Below are 16,993 nucleotides of genomic sequence, written 5' to 3'. Positions count from 1 at the left end.
TGCAGCGCAGTGCAGCGCAGTGCAGAGCAGAACAGAGCGTTTCATTCTAAAGATGGCTGTCCTGGAATCAGTTGCAAGCAGCCATCCGCCCTTGTTTACATTAGCAATTTCGCTCTGGTTCACTTCGACACCGGATGAACATGAAAGCAAAGTCGGGCAACGAGTCACCTCTTAGACTTCTTTTCAAGAGGCCTACATTTCCTGAGAGCAAACGCCATGTTAGGTGACCGAAGCACGTAGAAGGAAGGAAGCCCATTTCCTACAGAAAGCCATTAGACGTTGTAAAACAAATTATTTCACTGGCATTGTATTAATACACAATGCCAATTAATAGAGTTTTCTGAAATACTAAAGTCTGATTTGCCACATTATTTGCCCATATATTGGTGTGTGTGTGTGTGTGTGTGTGTGTGTGTGTGTGTGTGATATCCATTATTGATCTGTCTAAATTATAGCAGATGTCAGAAACACTGGCATGCTAACAAGCCACGGAATCCAACCCTCATTTTTCAGTTTTTAGTGTGTGAGGCTCTCTCGGTAGGAAAGAATGAGAATCAGTGCCAATATAGACATAGACACATACACACACACACACACACACACACACACTCGCTCATTCATTCTCCATATCTTGTGGTTCATGGAAAGCGGAATGCATATCACATGAAAACATTTTATTTTTATTCCGAGGCTTTGGCTGGATGACAGATTCCGTACTTGTCATATTTCTTGGTTCAGTCGCCCCTCACCGCCGTCGCTATCTTGTCATTGTTAGTTCAGCTCTATTGTAGTCTCCACTTTAACTGGCCTCCTCTGCTCTTATGACTCTGCTGAGTTTGGGGGGGGACTTGTGGCAGAGCTTGCAAACTTTTGCTGAAAATCTGCTTATACCCAGTGGTACACCCTGTACTTAGAGGTGCCACTGTTGAATGGCTCTTTGTCTAGAGGCCCTTAGGATACTAAAACTGTATTGGTAGCAGATTTTGCAGATTGCAATTGAAGTCAGACTATAAACTGTGGACTTGAAAAGCAATATTCTTCAGCTTTTGGCGTAGAAAGAGTTCACTCAGAGTCAGAAACACAAGAGTAAATGTTATTGAGGGACTTGTCAATGTTTGATTATGCTGATTTTACTGATTAGTTACTGTGATGCCATTCAGCCAGAATTTGATTGCATGTGCAGTAATAATTCTGCCTTGACTCTGTTGAAAATAGTCCTGTAATTTAGATTATATATTTTTCAGTCTGTATTTTAACCAAGTTTTTGTAAGAATAGAACTAATAATATCAAAATGAAGAATATTTGTGCAAATCTGATGGTTGTCATTGAAGACTGGTTAGAAAAATAATCCCCAAGCTCCTTTTCAGAGAAGATCTATTGAATATCTACATACAGTACACTGTATATGTTCAACAGGTTTACAGACCTTGAGAGGTCAGTTTTAAAGCATTTCACCTTGTTCTACCACACAAGTTTTGCTGTATTAAGCCTGGAATGAGCCATTGTGTCATATGTGAAGTGTGCCATGGACTTGGATGGGTTTCATGTATGCTTATTCAGTCTCAGCTGCGCTTCCTCTCCCACACCCTCTCTTCAGCCATATAGTGATTGTTAAACATTGCGTACAGTGTTAAGCTGACACATTAAATAGTTTCCAGTGGTGGTTTTCTGTATTTTTTACTGGCACTGTTTTGTATTTACTGTATTATTTGCCGATAGCATGGGATTTAGGTTGGTTAGTTTAGGGTGTTTCACAGGCTTCCCTTTAAGTTATCAGCTTAGCTGCTTTTTTTCCCATGTTAAAGGAAGCTGATGTATTCAAAGCTGCAGAGTGGTTCTTACAGTGAAGCAGTGACTGGCTGGCTGGCTTAGCTGATAATAAGGTATGCTCCAGTGGCTTGTATTTGTGTAGCACCTGCCATCTGTGTGTCCTTGAGTGTGTGCGAGTATGTGTTTCAGAGTTACTCCACGCTGCCACTTCCTGTGAAGAGGCTTCAGTTGCCCCGGCTGTGCTTTGAGGCTATCGCCGTCTGTCAGTGTGCGCGTGTGTGTGTGCATTTTAGCAAGCACACCGAATTCATGCGTGCACATGTCCTGTGCGCGTGACCGTGCATGTTTCAGTCGGCGCCTCTTCCCGTGCCTCGACCCCACGCCGCGAATCTGAGCACACATCTAACATCCCAACCTGCGCCCAGCGGCCCTTCAGCTCAGCGCAGACGACCCACACTGTGGCCTTTTCATTCACTCTCGTGCTTTTTCATGCACTCCCCAGCGACTTGAATCACTCTCTGATGCTTCAGTGCTCTCTCTACTCTTACGCCGTCTCTCTGTCTCTACTTGTCACTGAGCTCTTTGTTTGCTCCGCTCGGGAGGAGAGCAGAATGAAGGCTACTAGGCCAGGATGTGAAGTGAACATATAGAATAATGACTACACAGCATTAGGGATACTCGTCCAGTGGGATTTTGTCTCTCGCATTTGTTTGTGATGCGTCTTTTCGTCTCCCCGTTTTGTGTTTTATCTTGTTTGCTACAAACTAGGCTAAACGAGACTCTTGGCGGTTGGCGGCAGAATTGCCAACTTTCAGTAGACATGAAAACAAGTCATATAATTGGTTGAATTATCTCGGGTCTATAATTAGCTTCAGCCCTATCATCAACATTGTCATTTTCCCCTCCTCCCCACTTTCTTTGTCTTGGTCTTTTTGTCTTTGCACGCAAGTTACTGCGTCTTCTGGGAGGCTTAGCGTTTAGCGGTAGCAGCATGGGGTCATTTCTCCATGCCTCGCTGATATCGTGCTTCAAAGGGAGACATACCGTCAGCTTCATCACAAATGATAACACAAGCTTACTGTCGGCAGCGGAATTGCATTGAAGTCAGTATTAACCCCACGGTCCACTGCTGACATTTGTCTTTTCTGTAGGATCCCTATTGGTCCACTGATTCTGATCTTTTCACATCTTTACCCAACCTTGTCTTCTATCTAAATTATCATTCTCTCTTCTAGCACTTCCTCATCTCTTCATTTTCATTTGTTGATTGACCCTTGTTAATCGACCCAACTCTTTGACTTTCACTTTTCTCCTCATCCTTCTAGCCTGTGTGTGTGTGTGTGTGTGTGTGTGTGTGTGTGTGAGACCCTTGAGCTAAGGGTGGCTAAACAGATGAGGCAGAAGCCACATGTTTCAGCTTGCTTAGATACAGCTTGCATGAACGCACGCAAAGTGCATACACACAGACACACACATGTAAATGCATATTGTAGGCACATTAGGATGCCACATACCAAGGTATGTGTGTGTTTATAGCAAGAGGCCAGGCTGTGGTTTTTCACAGAAATGAAGCAGCAAAATATCTTTTCATTTCCTCGTTGGCCTCAGCACCATAGCTGTATACCCTAGAGAGCTAGAGAGCATCACTGCCCTTTTATTACTATGCATGCATGATCGAGTTACCCTTTAAGTACATCTTTGTGTTTATCTGCTCCCATTTAGCACCAGGCTAGATGGCTATATCTCATTCTGCAGTTAGGAGTCCTGAACAATAGATTTAATTTTAGCTCAGAGGAGGTGTTTGTTTGCGCTATTTAGTTGCTGGAAGTTCATGCGTCGTCTGCGGGCTTTTGTCTCAAGCCTAGGACCCTACAATTGAGAGTGCAGTGGTGATGTTGCGGTGGCATGTTGCCTTAACAACAAATCAGAGTTCAAAACAGACCTGCATCTGTGCGTAATAAAATGCACAACGTGTTCCCAGGCTACTGTCGTGCAACAATCCAGCGGCTGTGAAGAAAGCCTCCATATGGCTGTTCATGGCTCAGTGCAGACCCAGCGATGCCGAGCTAGCCCTGCTCACCACGCCAACAACATGCATGTGGGTGCGTTTGTGCGTGTATCATGTGCAGTCTCACGCATGTGCGCATGCTAAGATACTGTATGTATGGAGAACAACTTGCAATTTCATCAGAGTGGGGAGGGAAATATTTTTAATGAGGCGATAAGCACCAGCTGTCCAGCTCGATATGACAGATTCAAATAGTATGATACCAGCACATTAGCCCAGTAACACACGCTGAGTGTACAAATGAGAACCATTCTTCAAACACCGAGCCGCACAGTGCATGCATTGTCTTCAGGCCTGAAAAACCCCACTTCAAGGTTCAAGGTCCAATTCATTAATTCCAGAAAGCATGAAAATTACAAGTCTCCTGCAACCAACTTAGATTGAAGATATGGACAAAAAGGTTTTAGAAAATACTCTACACTTATATATATATATTTGCTGCTTTACCATCTCCCACCTTTTTAAGTGGATTTGAAATGAACACAAAAGAACTGTACCTTTCAAAAGGATTTGCATGATCAGTTTATGTTCAATTAAAGAGACAGGTGACAAATTAAAGTGAAAAACAACTTAGTAAGTCTAAGTAAGGTGTTGGATGACCATGAGCCTCCACAACAAATCTGCCAGTGACCCTTCATGGCCTGTCTGGGAGCATCTGCTTTTGTTATGCTTCACTTTTTTTTTTCTTTTTATTTGTCATCCATCTCTCTGTTTTTGCAATTATGCGAGGCTCTGCGTTGGAAAAACCTGCTGTTGCCCTGACAATGTCTCAGCCGCACTCGCTCTCATATGTAACTGTGCTGTTACCTAACAAGCGAGAGCTTTGCTATTTTCTGATCCGTTACCCTGCTTTATTGCCATTCTTTGCCAGAGCTTTGCTGAAGTCCGGGCCTTTTATCGAGCAGCAAGTTATCTCTTGGAAACTACAGTTTTTTCCCTACATTCTCTACGTGAAGCAGTCATCGGAGTAAAAAGACTTGGAGCTGATAAATGCATCTGGTTTTAAAGGTGAAAATATCCATGGATGTGTCAGCAGCATGTTAAGGCCTAGATGCATTAAAAATGTAGACTTAAAGGTGCAATCAGTAACTTTCCACATGTTAAAATCACAGGCCGAAAAGGGCATCCAGTGAAATGTGTGTGAAATGTAAAGTTTGTGATGATGGTTTATGTGCTATCAGCACATGGAACCTGTGTATGGAGAGTTTCTGGAGAGTTTCTGGAGAGCAACTGACCGTTCGCTCAGGCCTTTCCCAGAATAGTGATTGTCCACTCACAGCTTAGCAGCTATAGCTGGGTTTCTCCACATGCCCAGGCAGTGTGCATGGGGCTGTTGCGAAAGTGACACACTGTGGGAACCGGCAATTCCCTGCCTAAATAGTGTTTGTCTTGGTGGCTGTGATCAGGTTATGTTATGTATGCAGACGTCAAGTGCATATTTGAGACCCCTTTTAGACGTTACTTGTTTTAAAACAGTTTGAAACATTACACGCTCTTAACCAACTCGTGGCACTAAAGTTATTTAGCTGGCTACATACGGCTGACAAAACCTGCCAGAGAGAGTTATTTCAGCAGACAAAATAAACGGTTGCTGGCTTGAAATGAGAGGTCTGCTTTTTCCTACCTGTGTCTGACATCAAGGACCCAGTGGTGGAAAAAATTAAAAGAATTTCGAGTGGTAAATCTGCCACGGCTGTCACTGTGAGCTGGAATTGTGCTGTGCAAGAATGGAAAGCTTTAAAGGAAGCAGCAACAGTAACTAAAGGTGGAGTTTCTCCACAGATGGGTCAAACCATATGATAATTTCCACATTACAACTGTAAATGTTGAATTTCTTCCACATAAATCACCAAATTATCACAATTAGAATCAGATGTTTTCTCCGTGTCACGCAGCCCTCTCCTTCTCTCTTTCCTCCCCGAGATTGATTTGACAGCCGAGTGTGTGTTTAGCTCCCTGCTCTCGTCCACACCTCTCCCCTTGGCCCTGCCGTTGGCGTGTACACGTTGGAGAGCCGACAAGGAGCATCTCTCTTCCCCTCAAGCTGACATACAGCACAGGGGCAAACAAAAGGGGGAGTGAGATGCAGAAGAGCTGACATCTACTTATCTCTCTTACCTCTCTCTTTGATACACTCAGCCTCGCTCTTTTCTCTCTGCCTCTCATCCCGTCTTTCCTTTTCTATTGTTTGTCGGTCTCGCTGCTCTGCTGTCTTTATCTGGCCTTCACCCTCTCGCTGTCTCTCTCTCTCTCTCTCTCTCTGACTCTTTCTCTGTCTCTACCCAGACTCTCTCCTCTCGCTCCCCAGTCAGCACCAATCCCACCTGTGTCTGTACATCTACAGGCTTGAGGCTGTGGCTGTAGGCTACACTGCGCTGCCTCTCCCATTTTAAGCCTCCTGACAGACGCATAACACAAATGAAAATTTAAACTAAGCCATTGCAGCGGTTTTACTGCTCTGCTTATAAAATCCAATTGATTTAGCCTCACCTTGGGGCAGCATTTTCCCTGTCTTCTTTTTGTTCGTTTTTTTTTTTAAAAAGATGCCACACCTTCACTGTTTCATTTTTGGCCAGCTGGAGCTGAGAAACAAAATCACAGATGCTGTTTTTGGAGGATTTTGTTTCATCATAGTTTCATCATGATCAGTGTGGACCTGAATGGTATTGGGGTTGCTTATAGCCTGGAGCAATGAAACTGAGTGTGTATGTGTGTTTTTTTAATATTTTCTTACCAGTGCCGGATGAGGGTCTATTGCTGATGTCATGTCACTGAGATGTGATATCAGATTTTAGTGCTGCTGACTGCTTAACGTGCAACCTGCCAAATTCGTCTATGTGGGCGTTTGCTCTTGTCAAAGGTCACACACTCACAGGTATGCAGGCGCTCCTGCTCAGGCCGCATGCCCGCTCAACTTCCTGTCAGCTTTGGGTGTGTTTACACGCCACTGCAGCCGCCGCAGCACAAGTGCATAATTTGTTGTAATTTGATTCAAGATGGAATGAAGTGCAGATAGAGGTCGGTCGCACCTCCTCTTCCATGAAAGAGAGCGGTTGAGGGATGGTGGAGGGGAAGTGGAGAGGTTACAGTGAGTCAGAATGAGAGAGAGAGAGAGAGACACACAGTGATGCAGTAGGTTTCATTTGACACTCCCATTTTTAACGGTTATACCTGACGGAAGAAAAGCAGATGCTGTGTCTGTTCATGTCTTTGGTTAGTGGTAGATGCTGCCTGCTCTCCACTCATCTATCTCCTGTATCCTGCCGGTTCTCCCTCCATCCGCTCTTCACAATCTCTCTTTGTCTCCCTGAGTCTTTATTGTTTTTCATTTATTGCTTTATCATCAGCCACACCCACATCCCCTCATTTCCGTCCTTTCCCTCTGTATATTTTAGCCTTTCTTCCTCCACTCTCCATCTTTCTTTCTACAGGGTGGGAGGATGTGTAGGCATCAGTGTCGGTGTGACTTGAGCAGCTGCTGCTGAAAATCATCACTCTGTAAAGCTGCAGCTCCCAGGATTTGCATGTGGAGTGTTAAGAGTATGAGAGAGGGTGGTGTCATGTGGTTTGTAAGTAACTGCAGTATAATTCAAAGTGTAATTATGGCATCTCACCACTTTGGTAATACTTAAGTAGTTTTGGTCACAGTTCTATGTTAATTTTGTACCGATTGGGTTAATTGCTTAGCTCTGGACATGTGGACATGCAAGAAAAACAATGATCAGACAAGTTTGAAGTCCCAGATTTGTCAAACTTATTTGAAAGATCAAGCAAAGCTGAACCGTAAAAACACAACCCACCTGTCCGTTCTAAGCAACCATCACAGCTTGCAGTCCAACTTCCTGATTCAACCTGATGTACAGCACTAGCCCTAGTCGAAAGCAGCCACAGTTTTTAATGATGAATTATTACTGACATTTTGTGTTTGCTCACCTTCAGTTTTACCATAAAGGCCTGGTGGTTTAGATAACGTCACTCAACTGTTTCCCTTTTGTCTTAATTGTTACAAATTGTGGAAGTAAACGTCTTAAAATCCTGCACTGATTAATACTTTTATATTTCCAATGAATGATATGACTGTATGAGAAACGTGTCACTTGTGGTGAGAATTATCACTTGACTCTGCAGTTCCTCTCAGCTCTACAGAACGTTTTACTGTCTTTTGTGTCATTCTTTTGGTTTTTATTGTCCACAAGTTTAATGTTTCGCTCAGTCTCACTGCTCAACTTCATTTCCAGGCGACTGTTTTCAGCAAAAAGCTCCAATAAACCTATTGCACATTGTATGCCAGTGTCAAACATCAGACAGTCAAAGTTAGCAGCTAGTTGGTGAACATAGTGACGCATTTAGCAGCTAAATAGCCAGATATGTTGGTGGAGAACAACACGGAGCTACAAGAAGAGTAAATGTTGGGCTAATGCTGATGTTGAATGCTAATGTTGCTCTGTGTTTGCTGGATCTATTTAGGCATCAAGTTGTTAACACATTAGCCACTGCAACTTTATTAGATATTCAGAATGTTTAGAGTCTGTTGCACCTCACCTGTCCGAAAAGCAAATTATGCAGCTTAAAATGTGCAACAAACCCATTGAAGATGATGAGTTTTCCTTCATATTGCCTTTGTTTGGTGCACTCTGGTGTTTATTTGCAGACATAAGAAAAAACAAAACACTGGAGTTAAATTCTGGTGGCACCTCAACAGGTGTCCTCTTGTTCTCCAGGGAGAGCTGGTGTCAGATCGCTTCCCAAGGAAATCTGAGCTGTTGGCAAGAATGCCAACAGCTCAGATTTCAAACCGAGTCACAGGAAGTGATCCTTATGTCAGCTATGTAGACAAACGCCGACAGTGACAAACACTGGAGTAGTGCTGTCAAAATTCATCAATAATTACTACAGAGGAAGGAGAAAATTACAAATGTATGCACAGGTGAGATAAAACCCTCCAAGATTATAGTAATCATCTCATCTTAACTTTGGCATCAGTGGGCTATCTAATGCATGCACTTAGCCGCACGCATTAGCACACACACACACACACACACACACACACACACACACAGAGTCAGATTAATGCCTGGGAATGAGGTGAGGTTTTAGCGCACTGACCTATATTTCTATTTAATCTGAGTCATTTATGATTTCTCCTGCTCAGGCCAGTAGGACAGACTGAGAGCTGCTTTTGTTGCTCTCTGTTTTCCTGCTCTTTATGACAGAGGCCAAAGCTGATGTCACCTCAGCTGGTAATCATGCTGATTAAAAAGCCAAAGGGGGAAAAAAAGTGTGTTTTTACCTTTTTCCATGTTAAATGCCTTATGCACATTGTTTAGAAAGTGTGAATTGACAAAGTCAGTGTGCGTCTGTGTGTGGATGTGTTAACAAAAGATTCGTCAGTGCTAATCATGTTCGCCTTCACGCCGCGACTGTGTGTCACCTGCAGAGCTTGTATTTATTTTTGAGTTCTTTCATGCATCAGATATTGTCGGTATAAGATTTCACATTAAATCTTTGACACTGAAGCAGTTCTGAAATGACGGTGAGCCCTGAGCTGCACTTTTTTGCCATGCAGCCATTGCCAAAAAAGTAATAACTTTCCTCACACAACTCTGCCATGAAAGCCTCTGCTCGAGCAGCGTGATTTGAGCGAAGGTTTATTGTTGCTTGTGAGCGGTGTTGTGATGGCAGTTAGGTTGCTATCTCTGCACACACAAAGGCAGCGTAAGGAACCTGGCGGCCAGCAATGGAGAAGACGAAATGAAAGCCGTTCCTCCTGGGTGATTCTGCCCGCTCGGCTTTTGTCTGTGCTGCCTATCAGACCTCTGTGTCTGCACATGTGTGTGTGTGTGTGTGTGTGTTTTTGTCTGGTTCTGTGTGGACCTACTGCCAAGTTGAGTCCCGTTCAAGGCCTTCTCAGTGGCGCTACTTTCACACATCTGCCTGCTCTCTCCTCCCGCTGCCGACCCCTGTTGATTCCCCTTTTTTAAAATGCACGATGCCACCTCCCAGCATTCCAAGCTCAACCGGAGAAATCACCTTTTTTGCAGATGCACACGAGTGCACGCACACTGACTTAATCTGTCTCCAGCTTGCGCTAAAGCTGTCGGATTCCTCTCCTGCTCTGTCACACTCGTGTGAGTTAGTGTGGGTTTGTGCCTGCAAGTGTGCTTTCATATATGCATAAACACATCTTTGTGGTTTGGATTTTCTCAGTGTACATGATGCCTGAGTCTTTGTGTGTTGTTAACCATATTCACAGACTCGCGGCCTCAAATCAATGACGCGGTGGGACACTTGCAGTATTTTGACAATGACGTGGAAGCATTTTAGCCCGTTTTACCTCACCACATAGAAAGATAAATGCCTGAAGTCTTTGATTAGGAACACAGTGTGCATGAGGTTGGCTTAGACAAAACATAGCTGAGCTAGTTTTGGTCTGAGTAGGAATGTTTTAGTCACATTGCTGGAATAAAAGGCTCTTTTGGTTTGGCAAATCCTGACAGTGTTATGATTTTGGACAGTGGAGAACGCAAACTGTCCAACATAAGGAAGTGGTTTATTGGTGTAATTAACTTTCTGTTAACCTTTTATAGGGTTCACCTTATAAATGTGCAAGAAACAGGATGAAAACAAGCTTTGCTTCCTGATTTTAAATATCCCTCAGAATCAACTCATTAACTTGCTATAATGTTAATACATCCTTACAAATGTGTGTTTCGTAACTCTCACACTTATATTCCCACACACAAATTAAATATTCATGATCCTTACATTTGGCAGCAATGAATGCCAGTGGAGCACAACCAGTTGTTGTGATGTCAAATTAACATATTAATGATATAAGTGCTGTATAATTAACACGTAGGAGTGGATTATGCACGTGAATCATTGTCAGATCAGTCGGAGAGAAGAAAGGGTCAGGCTAATGAGGTTAAAAGGCGTGTTTTAAGTGAAATTTACCCTGTACTGGTAAAAGCTGTGGTCTCTGACACAGGAATCAGTGGCTTCTTCGGGCTTCTTTTAGTGTTTTTTGTTTTTTGTTTACTTTAATGCTGTAAAATTGAGCAGCTAACATCGAGATGTGATCACAGATGGTATACCTGCCTCATTCAGTCATTCTCAATAGGTTTTTGCAAGAGCTTGGGCTGTCTTTTGAAGGAGAAACTCTGCTTCTTGTTACTCGGGGCCTGTGGCGGTGTTTGTTCTTCTAAGGGGCTTAGACAGAGTGACGAGCAAACCAAATGTAACGCGGTTTGACAGGCCTTGACTCCGAGTGGCAGCCTAAAACGCATGTAAGCCTAATCCGAGCCAGTAGGCTTTCTAGGGATCTCGACTTACTCAGCAGAATGCACTTGCAAACTAGCAAACACACAGAAAGTCCTAATGGATCAAGGCGAGGTGAAAGCGCATTAAAGAGATCATAATGCGACCTCTGACTTCAAGATCCCATGTGGACACTGTCGCTGTCAGTAAATGACAAGATTATTTGCTCTCGGTGCAACTTGGCTCGGTCAGATATGTGAGGTAGGGCTGCAAATGATGATTTTCATCATTCATGAAGCTATCAATCCTTTTTTAACAATTCATGATCAATTCTCATTTAGTCTATACAATTTAAAAGAAAAAAAAAAGTCCAGTCAAGTTCCCAAAAGCCCAAGGTGACATTTTCAGCTGTTCTGTTTTGTCTGACCAACAGTCCAAAAGCCAAACAGATTCAGACTATATTAGTTTATATTGATATAGTGACTGATTGTATTAGCAGTAGTTCAGGTAGAAATACACTTTAACACTGAACAAGGCTAAACATGGTACTACAGTCAAACTACAGGCTGTGTGCTTTGAGCTAAAAGCAAAGATCAGCATCTCACATGCTCACAATGATGGTGCGAACATGTTTATGTTTAGCTGGTGCAAAGTTTGCAGTGTTCACCTTCTCAGTTTAGCATTTAATAATTAGCTGTAAACACATAGAGAACTGGCATCAGCACCGTGCACCCCTCGGTTAACAAGCAGCCTCGGCTGACGGCACAGGTCATTTTATCTGCAGGTCATAGTTCAAGCTCCTCTCTATCACATCCATTTGGATCCACTTGGTTAGGAGACATATTGACACACTAACCTGAGACCCAAGAGGACCCTCTTTAGACTGGACCAGGCAGACTATAATGTGGACCTGTCCCAACTCTGTGCTTTGATGAAAGATTAATCGACCTTTTGACTTTCTTCTGACTTTCATTATGTTGTCTCAGTGTGTGTCTCTCTTGATAACCTCAACATGTGCTGAGATTTAGCCCCATGCAGGCCGGGTGACACACTGCATCAGTGTTAAACCACCAGCTCTCCACCAGAGACCCTCAGAATTTTTATTTTAGCCTCTGTATTTGCTCCCTGTTCCTCTGTTGATGCATTTGTCAGTCTCAATTCCCTCACCTTTCTTCTTTTCTCTGGAGAATATACATAGTTTTTCCCCGTCTGTGTCTCTGTGTCGTGTTTCTGTTTGTTTATCCATGTGTACATGGCTCTTCCAGACTGCCATCTGTGTGTAACGTCTAGTTTGGGGATGATAGTTTGGTCAAGAATAGCAGCGTCCTCGCCATGACCCAGCGGACCGGTGTCACATAGAATCAGGCTGTGTGTGTTTGGGTGTGTCAGAAAGGATCAGAGTTTGCCTTTTGGTGGCTAAAATGCTTGTCATTTCAGGCCATCTGGAAACTGGCTCTAACAGGTTCGATAGACAGGCAATTTGTGTGTGTGGTCATGTCATATCTGAGCATCAGCAGGTCTGCTTTTGTTCAATTTATGCAATAGGTTATCTATGCACCAGTGGCATCCACTTAGATGCTATGTTTGTGTGTGTGTGTGTGTGTGTTCATTGGTCCGTTTAAAGGATTTTCCCCCTGCTATGCCTGTTCTTGTACTCTGCGGCAGCTGTGTGGTCAAACAGCCATGAGTGGCATCTTTTTCCCAGTTTGTACTCGCTGTTCTCTTTTTCTGGCATAATATGGCATAAACATCCTGCAATCCCAGCAAATGGGACAAAAACAACAATGAATCAATTCCCCCTCGTGTATGCACCTTTCCTGTCTCTGCAGTGCATCGTTTGGCGATTCGCCAGTCCAGCTGACAGACAGATAGTGAGAGGCAGACGGATGACAGGCAGTTAGGGACAGACGGACAGACAGCAGCTGGCTTGTGGATCGACAGGCGCGAAGCTTTCATTTCACAGCAGAAAAAAAAACTTAAAACTGAATAATTTAGTCGACTGCAGCTGGGAAAGTCACTTGGATAATTCATGCATCGGGCACACTTTGTGAGTGCGAGTGTGTTCGCTGTGATTGCCTCTGTGTGTGCATGTGTGTGTGTCAGTGATTGGGCTTTGACTGAATCACAAAAAATGGGCAAGTTTCGTGTTTCTCTGCATGTGCTAGCGGTTGGTCTTTGAATGAATTACAAAGTCAGATGTGCACTTGTGACAAATCCCTTGTAAAGATAGTGTTTCTGCTGCTTGAGGGATAACAAGGAGTTGGCAAAGCTTTAGCATAAAATTCAGGACACACACACACACACACACACACGCACACACAGGGTTACAGACAGCGGAGTGTCTGGCTGCAGTTTGATTTCATCAACAGACTTGATCTCAGTGTCAACATGAGAGAGTGGGTGGATGGGTAATTCAACTGAATCCTCTCTTGAGTAGCAGGCTACTCTGCCAAAATAAAATCTTAAAAATAAAAACTTAAACACCTGTAGCAGTCAACTTTTGATCTGTTACTGGTATTTCTCTTTGATCACATCTTAGTCTTATAGTAAAGTTCAGATTTTTTAGTTTCTGCAAATCTAAAAAAAAGTGCAGTAGTTGACATCGATTTTTTTTTTTTTTTTTCACCCACTCCCAGCACATCCAGCAGTTGTTGAATTTCTTGATGCAAGATGATGCTATGATGAGATCTTCTTGCCAGGAGGAACTGCAGAGAAAATGCCTCTGCTCTAGAAAGTAAAGGGAAAACAGGAAGAAAATATACATTAACTAAAAAATAGTTTGTCAAAATGTGTTCTTAAAATGAGATTATTACCCAGAAAAACAACAAAAAAAAGAATTGAGCCCGATCCATTATAGAGCAAACTCAAAGAGATGTTTGTCACTATCTGGATTCACAAGTGTACACCTGAGTGTGGACGGTATCCCGTGTGTTTGCCTCTTTAAATTGCACTGGATTAAATATAATCCCTTGGCAGCGAGGGAAATTCTCTCAGCACTGTTTGGACGGTGCGTTCAGGTACACTGGACGGGCCCCGCAGGCACAAGAAATGAAATTCTCTGTAAACACTTCAGCTGTAGTGGGATCCCTCGCAGTTCTGCATGGCAGGGACATCTTGTTATATGTTTCCACTCCAAATCCCAGTGAGGCTGTCTTTTTTTCCTCTGCGTGTGTGAGTGTCCATGTGTGCTTGCATACACTGCTGCTTGAAAAGGCTACTTGTGTGAATTTTCTGTCCAATGGAAGAGAAGATGTAGAAGCTTCTACAGTTTGTGTGTGTGTGGCTTAATCTGTCAGCGTGTGCACGCATGCGTTTGTATGAGCATCAGTGCACCTTGGTTGACAAATCTATGTATACATGCAGGTTTAAGTGTGTAGGTTAATATATCTCTGTGAGTGTGTGTGTGCCAGGTTGCAGTGAGCGAGTCAGCGGGACACGGCTCTCTTTTTAAAGAGCTGGTTGAAGAGCTGTCAACTGACACTCTCTGCTGAAGGCTCTCACATCACAAAGTACCGTTCACTTCTAAAGCACCATCAGCATCTCCTCTCTTATTCTGCTTTTCAATTTCAGGCTTTGTTTCAAAACGCGTACAAACTAAAATCCTCACAATGTGTATTACATCATCTCACACACTGTCCAAACTCATTTGATTAAGACTTTTTTTTCTCCATTTCATAATAGCGTTTCAGACTGTGTGCTTGCTTTGTTACACTTGGCCACTTTCTACAAACCTCCATCTGTTATTTGCATAATTTCTCTCCTCGCCTCCAACTTCTCCTTAAAGAGGTGCTATCAAACAAAGTTTGGGGGAAGTCACAAAAGACTATGATTATGAAAAGAATGGATATTGCAGAGGCTGAGATACTCTGTGTTTTTTTTCATGATGAGTTCGCTGATCTTCATGTATTTAATCAGCAGAGTTACCTCAAGTCCATCAAATCAATCTGCTCTCCATCTTCTTTGCTTTAGAAAACAGAACACATGCAAGAACTTTTTCTGTTTCCCCAAGGAAAACACAGTTTTTCCTCTGTCAACTCTTTTTTCCGTACACACATGGTTTCAGTGAGGAGTTGTTTCAGGCCTGCAGAGATGTTATTTTTACCACCTGGACACGTCTCCCAGGATGTCTGCTGGTTAGTTTCTCAGTGGAGGACGGATCACTGCAGTCAACAGCTTCTATCGCTTCATCACACAACATGATTTATGGGTGGTGTTGCATTGTTGCAAGTGTCCCCATGTTTCGATTGCTGCATGTATTCTGTATCATGCAGAATGTATTTATGCAACTTTGTTCTCTGTAGTGCTATTTTAAATTTCTGGAGAAATCCAGAGATATTTCAAGAGCTTTGATTTTATTTCACCTCCACAGATTATTGATTGTACCTCCTCTCTTTTCCTCCTCTTTTTTTTTTATGGTGATTTTCCACAAGCATTTTGTTATGTATCACTCTGCTTATGTCTCCATAACTCATGTGGGTGTTTTTTGCCTCTCTTTTGTTGTAGTGCTGGCCAGTTTCCGAGGGACTGTCCAGCATGGCCTTCCGCTAGAAATCGGAGACACGGTGCAGATCCTGGAAAAATGTGAAGGTACGGTGCACACCATGCACATGGTACACACATAATGTGCATACATTGCTTTCAGATTAGTCGCTTTCTGATAGAGAAAAATAGAAATGAAACAGAGTAGCACATTTAAGGAAAGCAATTGCTTTCATTTGAGTAGTGAAGTGAAGACTTACACACTTGTAAAGTATTAGGAACACTTCCTCTTTGCATTAAATATCAAGTGAATCAGTGTCAAAGTAGCTATACTTGTGGATCTCACTCATTAAATCCATCACACACTGCACTTTATACACACACACACACACACACACACACACTTGATTGATCTACAGATTTATGCATGCAACCACAAGCAGGCCCAGAAACAGACTCATTACTTGGCAATGATTTGCACAAAAAACACTTGCAAAGATGCTTAGATGTGTGTTTGTTGATCTAGTCCACAAAGTTCATCAGACAGACATCACACTTCTTGTACATCTCCTTGTGGGATATCTCACTGCAGCGTGTGCACGAAATGAGCAGCGTCGTGTCTGTGATGAATGTCTGTGGAAGTTCATGTTTTCTACCGTTTCCTGCACCACAGACTGGCTGCTTTTCCCGCCTTCCTGCCCACGCTGAGTCTGTTTTTCTCCTCTGCCTGCTTTCTTTTACACTTTCTTTTGCTGTCTGTCTCTCCCATATATGTTGGGATGTTTTTTTTTGTCTCCTTCTTTTGCTCTTTTTCTCTCCTTTGTCATTTTTTAATTTCCAGAGTAATATAAAATTATCTAACCGCGGCTGTAACACACGCATTAATGCAAATGAGCAGCCATGCACAAATGCATACAGGCCTCCGTCTTCCGGAGCTCTTCTCTCTCACTTCCTGTTGGGGGACAGAAGTGCGCGCTCACGCAGAGACAGACACCCAGTCGAGCAGCCAGTCGTGCAGCCTGCTGGAGGACGTGATATTGTGGTGAAAGGCTCAAAGGAAACAGACAAATGCACAGCCAGCAGAATGCTTGGTCAAGGAGGGAGGAACAAAATCAAAATCCTGGCAGCAGCGAGGAGGCTGTGAGACGGGCTGCTGACAGCAGAGGAGACAGACTAATGGCTTTGCCTCATGCTGATACTGTCGACACTTCAAAAACACAGGAGCTTACCATGAGAAAGTGTCTTTACTGACATGTGGCTCCTGTCTGTAAAGGCCCGCCTCAGTAATTAGTTTTTGTTTCCTGACAGCAGTGAATACATTAGACTGAGTGTACACTGTACAGTTAAACTGTGATGTAACACCACAACCCCATCTGTAGCCCTAACCAACCATTCAACTGTTTGTCTGTTACTTTTGG

At 43.2% G+C, this 16,993-nt stretch overlaps 1 protein-coding gene across 1 annotated transcript in view; it reads left to right on the top strand.

Annotated features, from left to right (window-relative positions):
• Positions 1-16,993, top strand: part of dock4b (dedicator of cytokinesis 4b) — a 105,589-nt gene that overhangs the window by 14,995 nt on the left and 73,601 nt on the right. The window contains exon 2 of the mRNA XM_070853742.1: positions 15,600-15,683. Coding sequence (XP_070709843.1) covers positions 15,600-15,683 — 84 coding nt within the window. The remainder of the gene's footprint in view (positions 1-15,599; positions 15,684-16,993) is intronic.

This window comes from Pempheris klunzingeri, chromosome 22 (assembly GCF_042242105.1).
Source record: "Pempheris klunzingeri isolate RE-2024b chromosome 22, fPemKlu1.hap1, whole genome shotgun sequence".
NCBI lineage: Eukaryota > Metazoa > Chordata > Actinopteri > Acropomatiformes > Pempheridae > Pempheris > Pempheris klunzingeri.
Note: the sequence above shows the minus strand (reverse complement) of the source record. Positions and strands in the feature narration are given on the sequence as shown.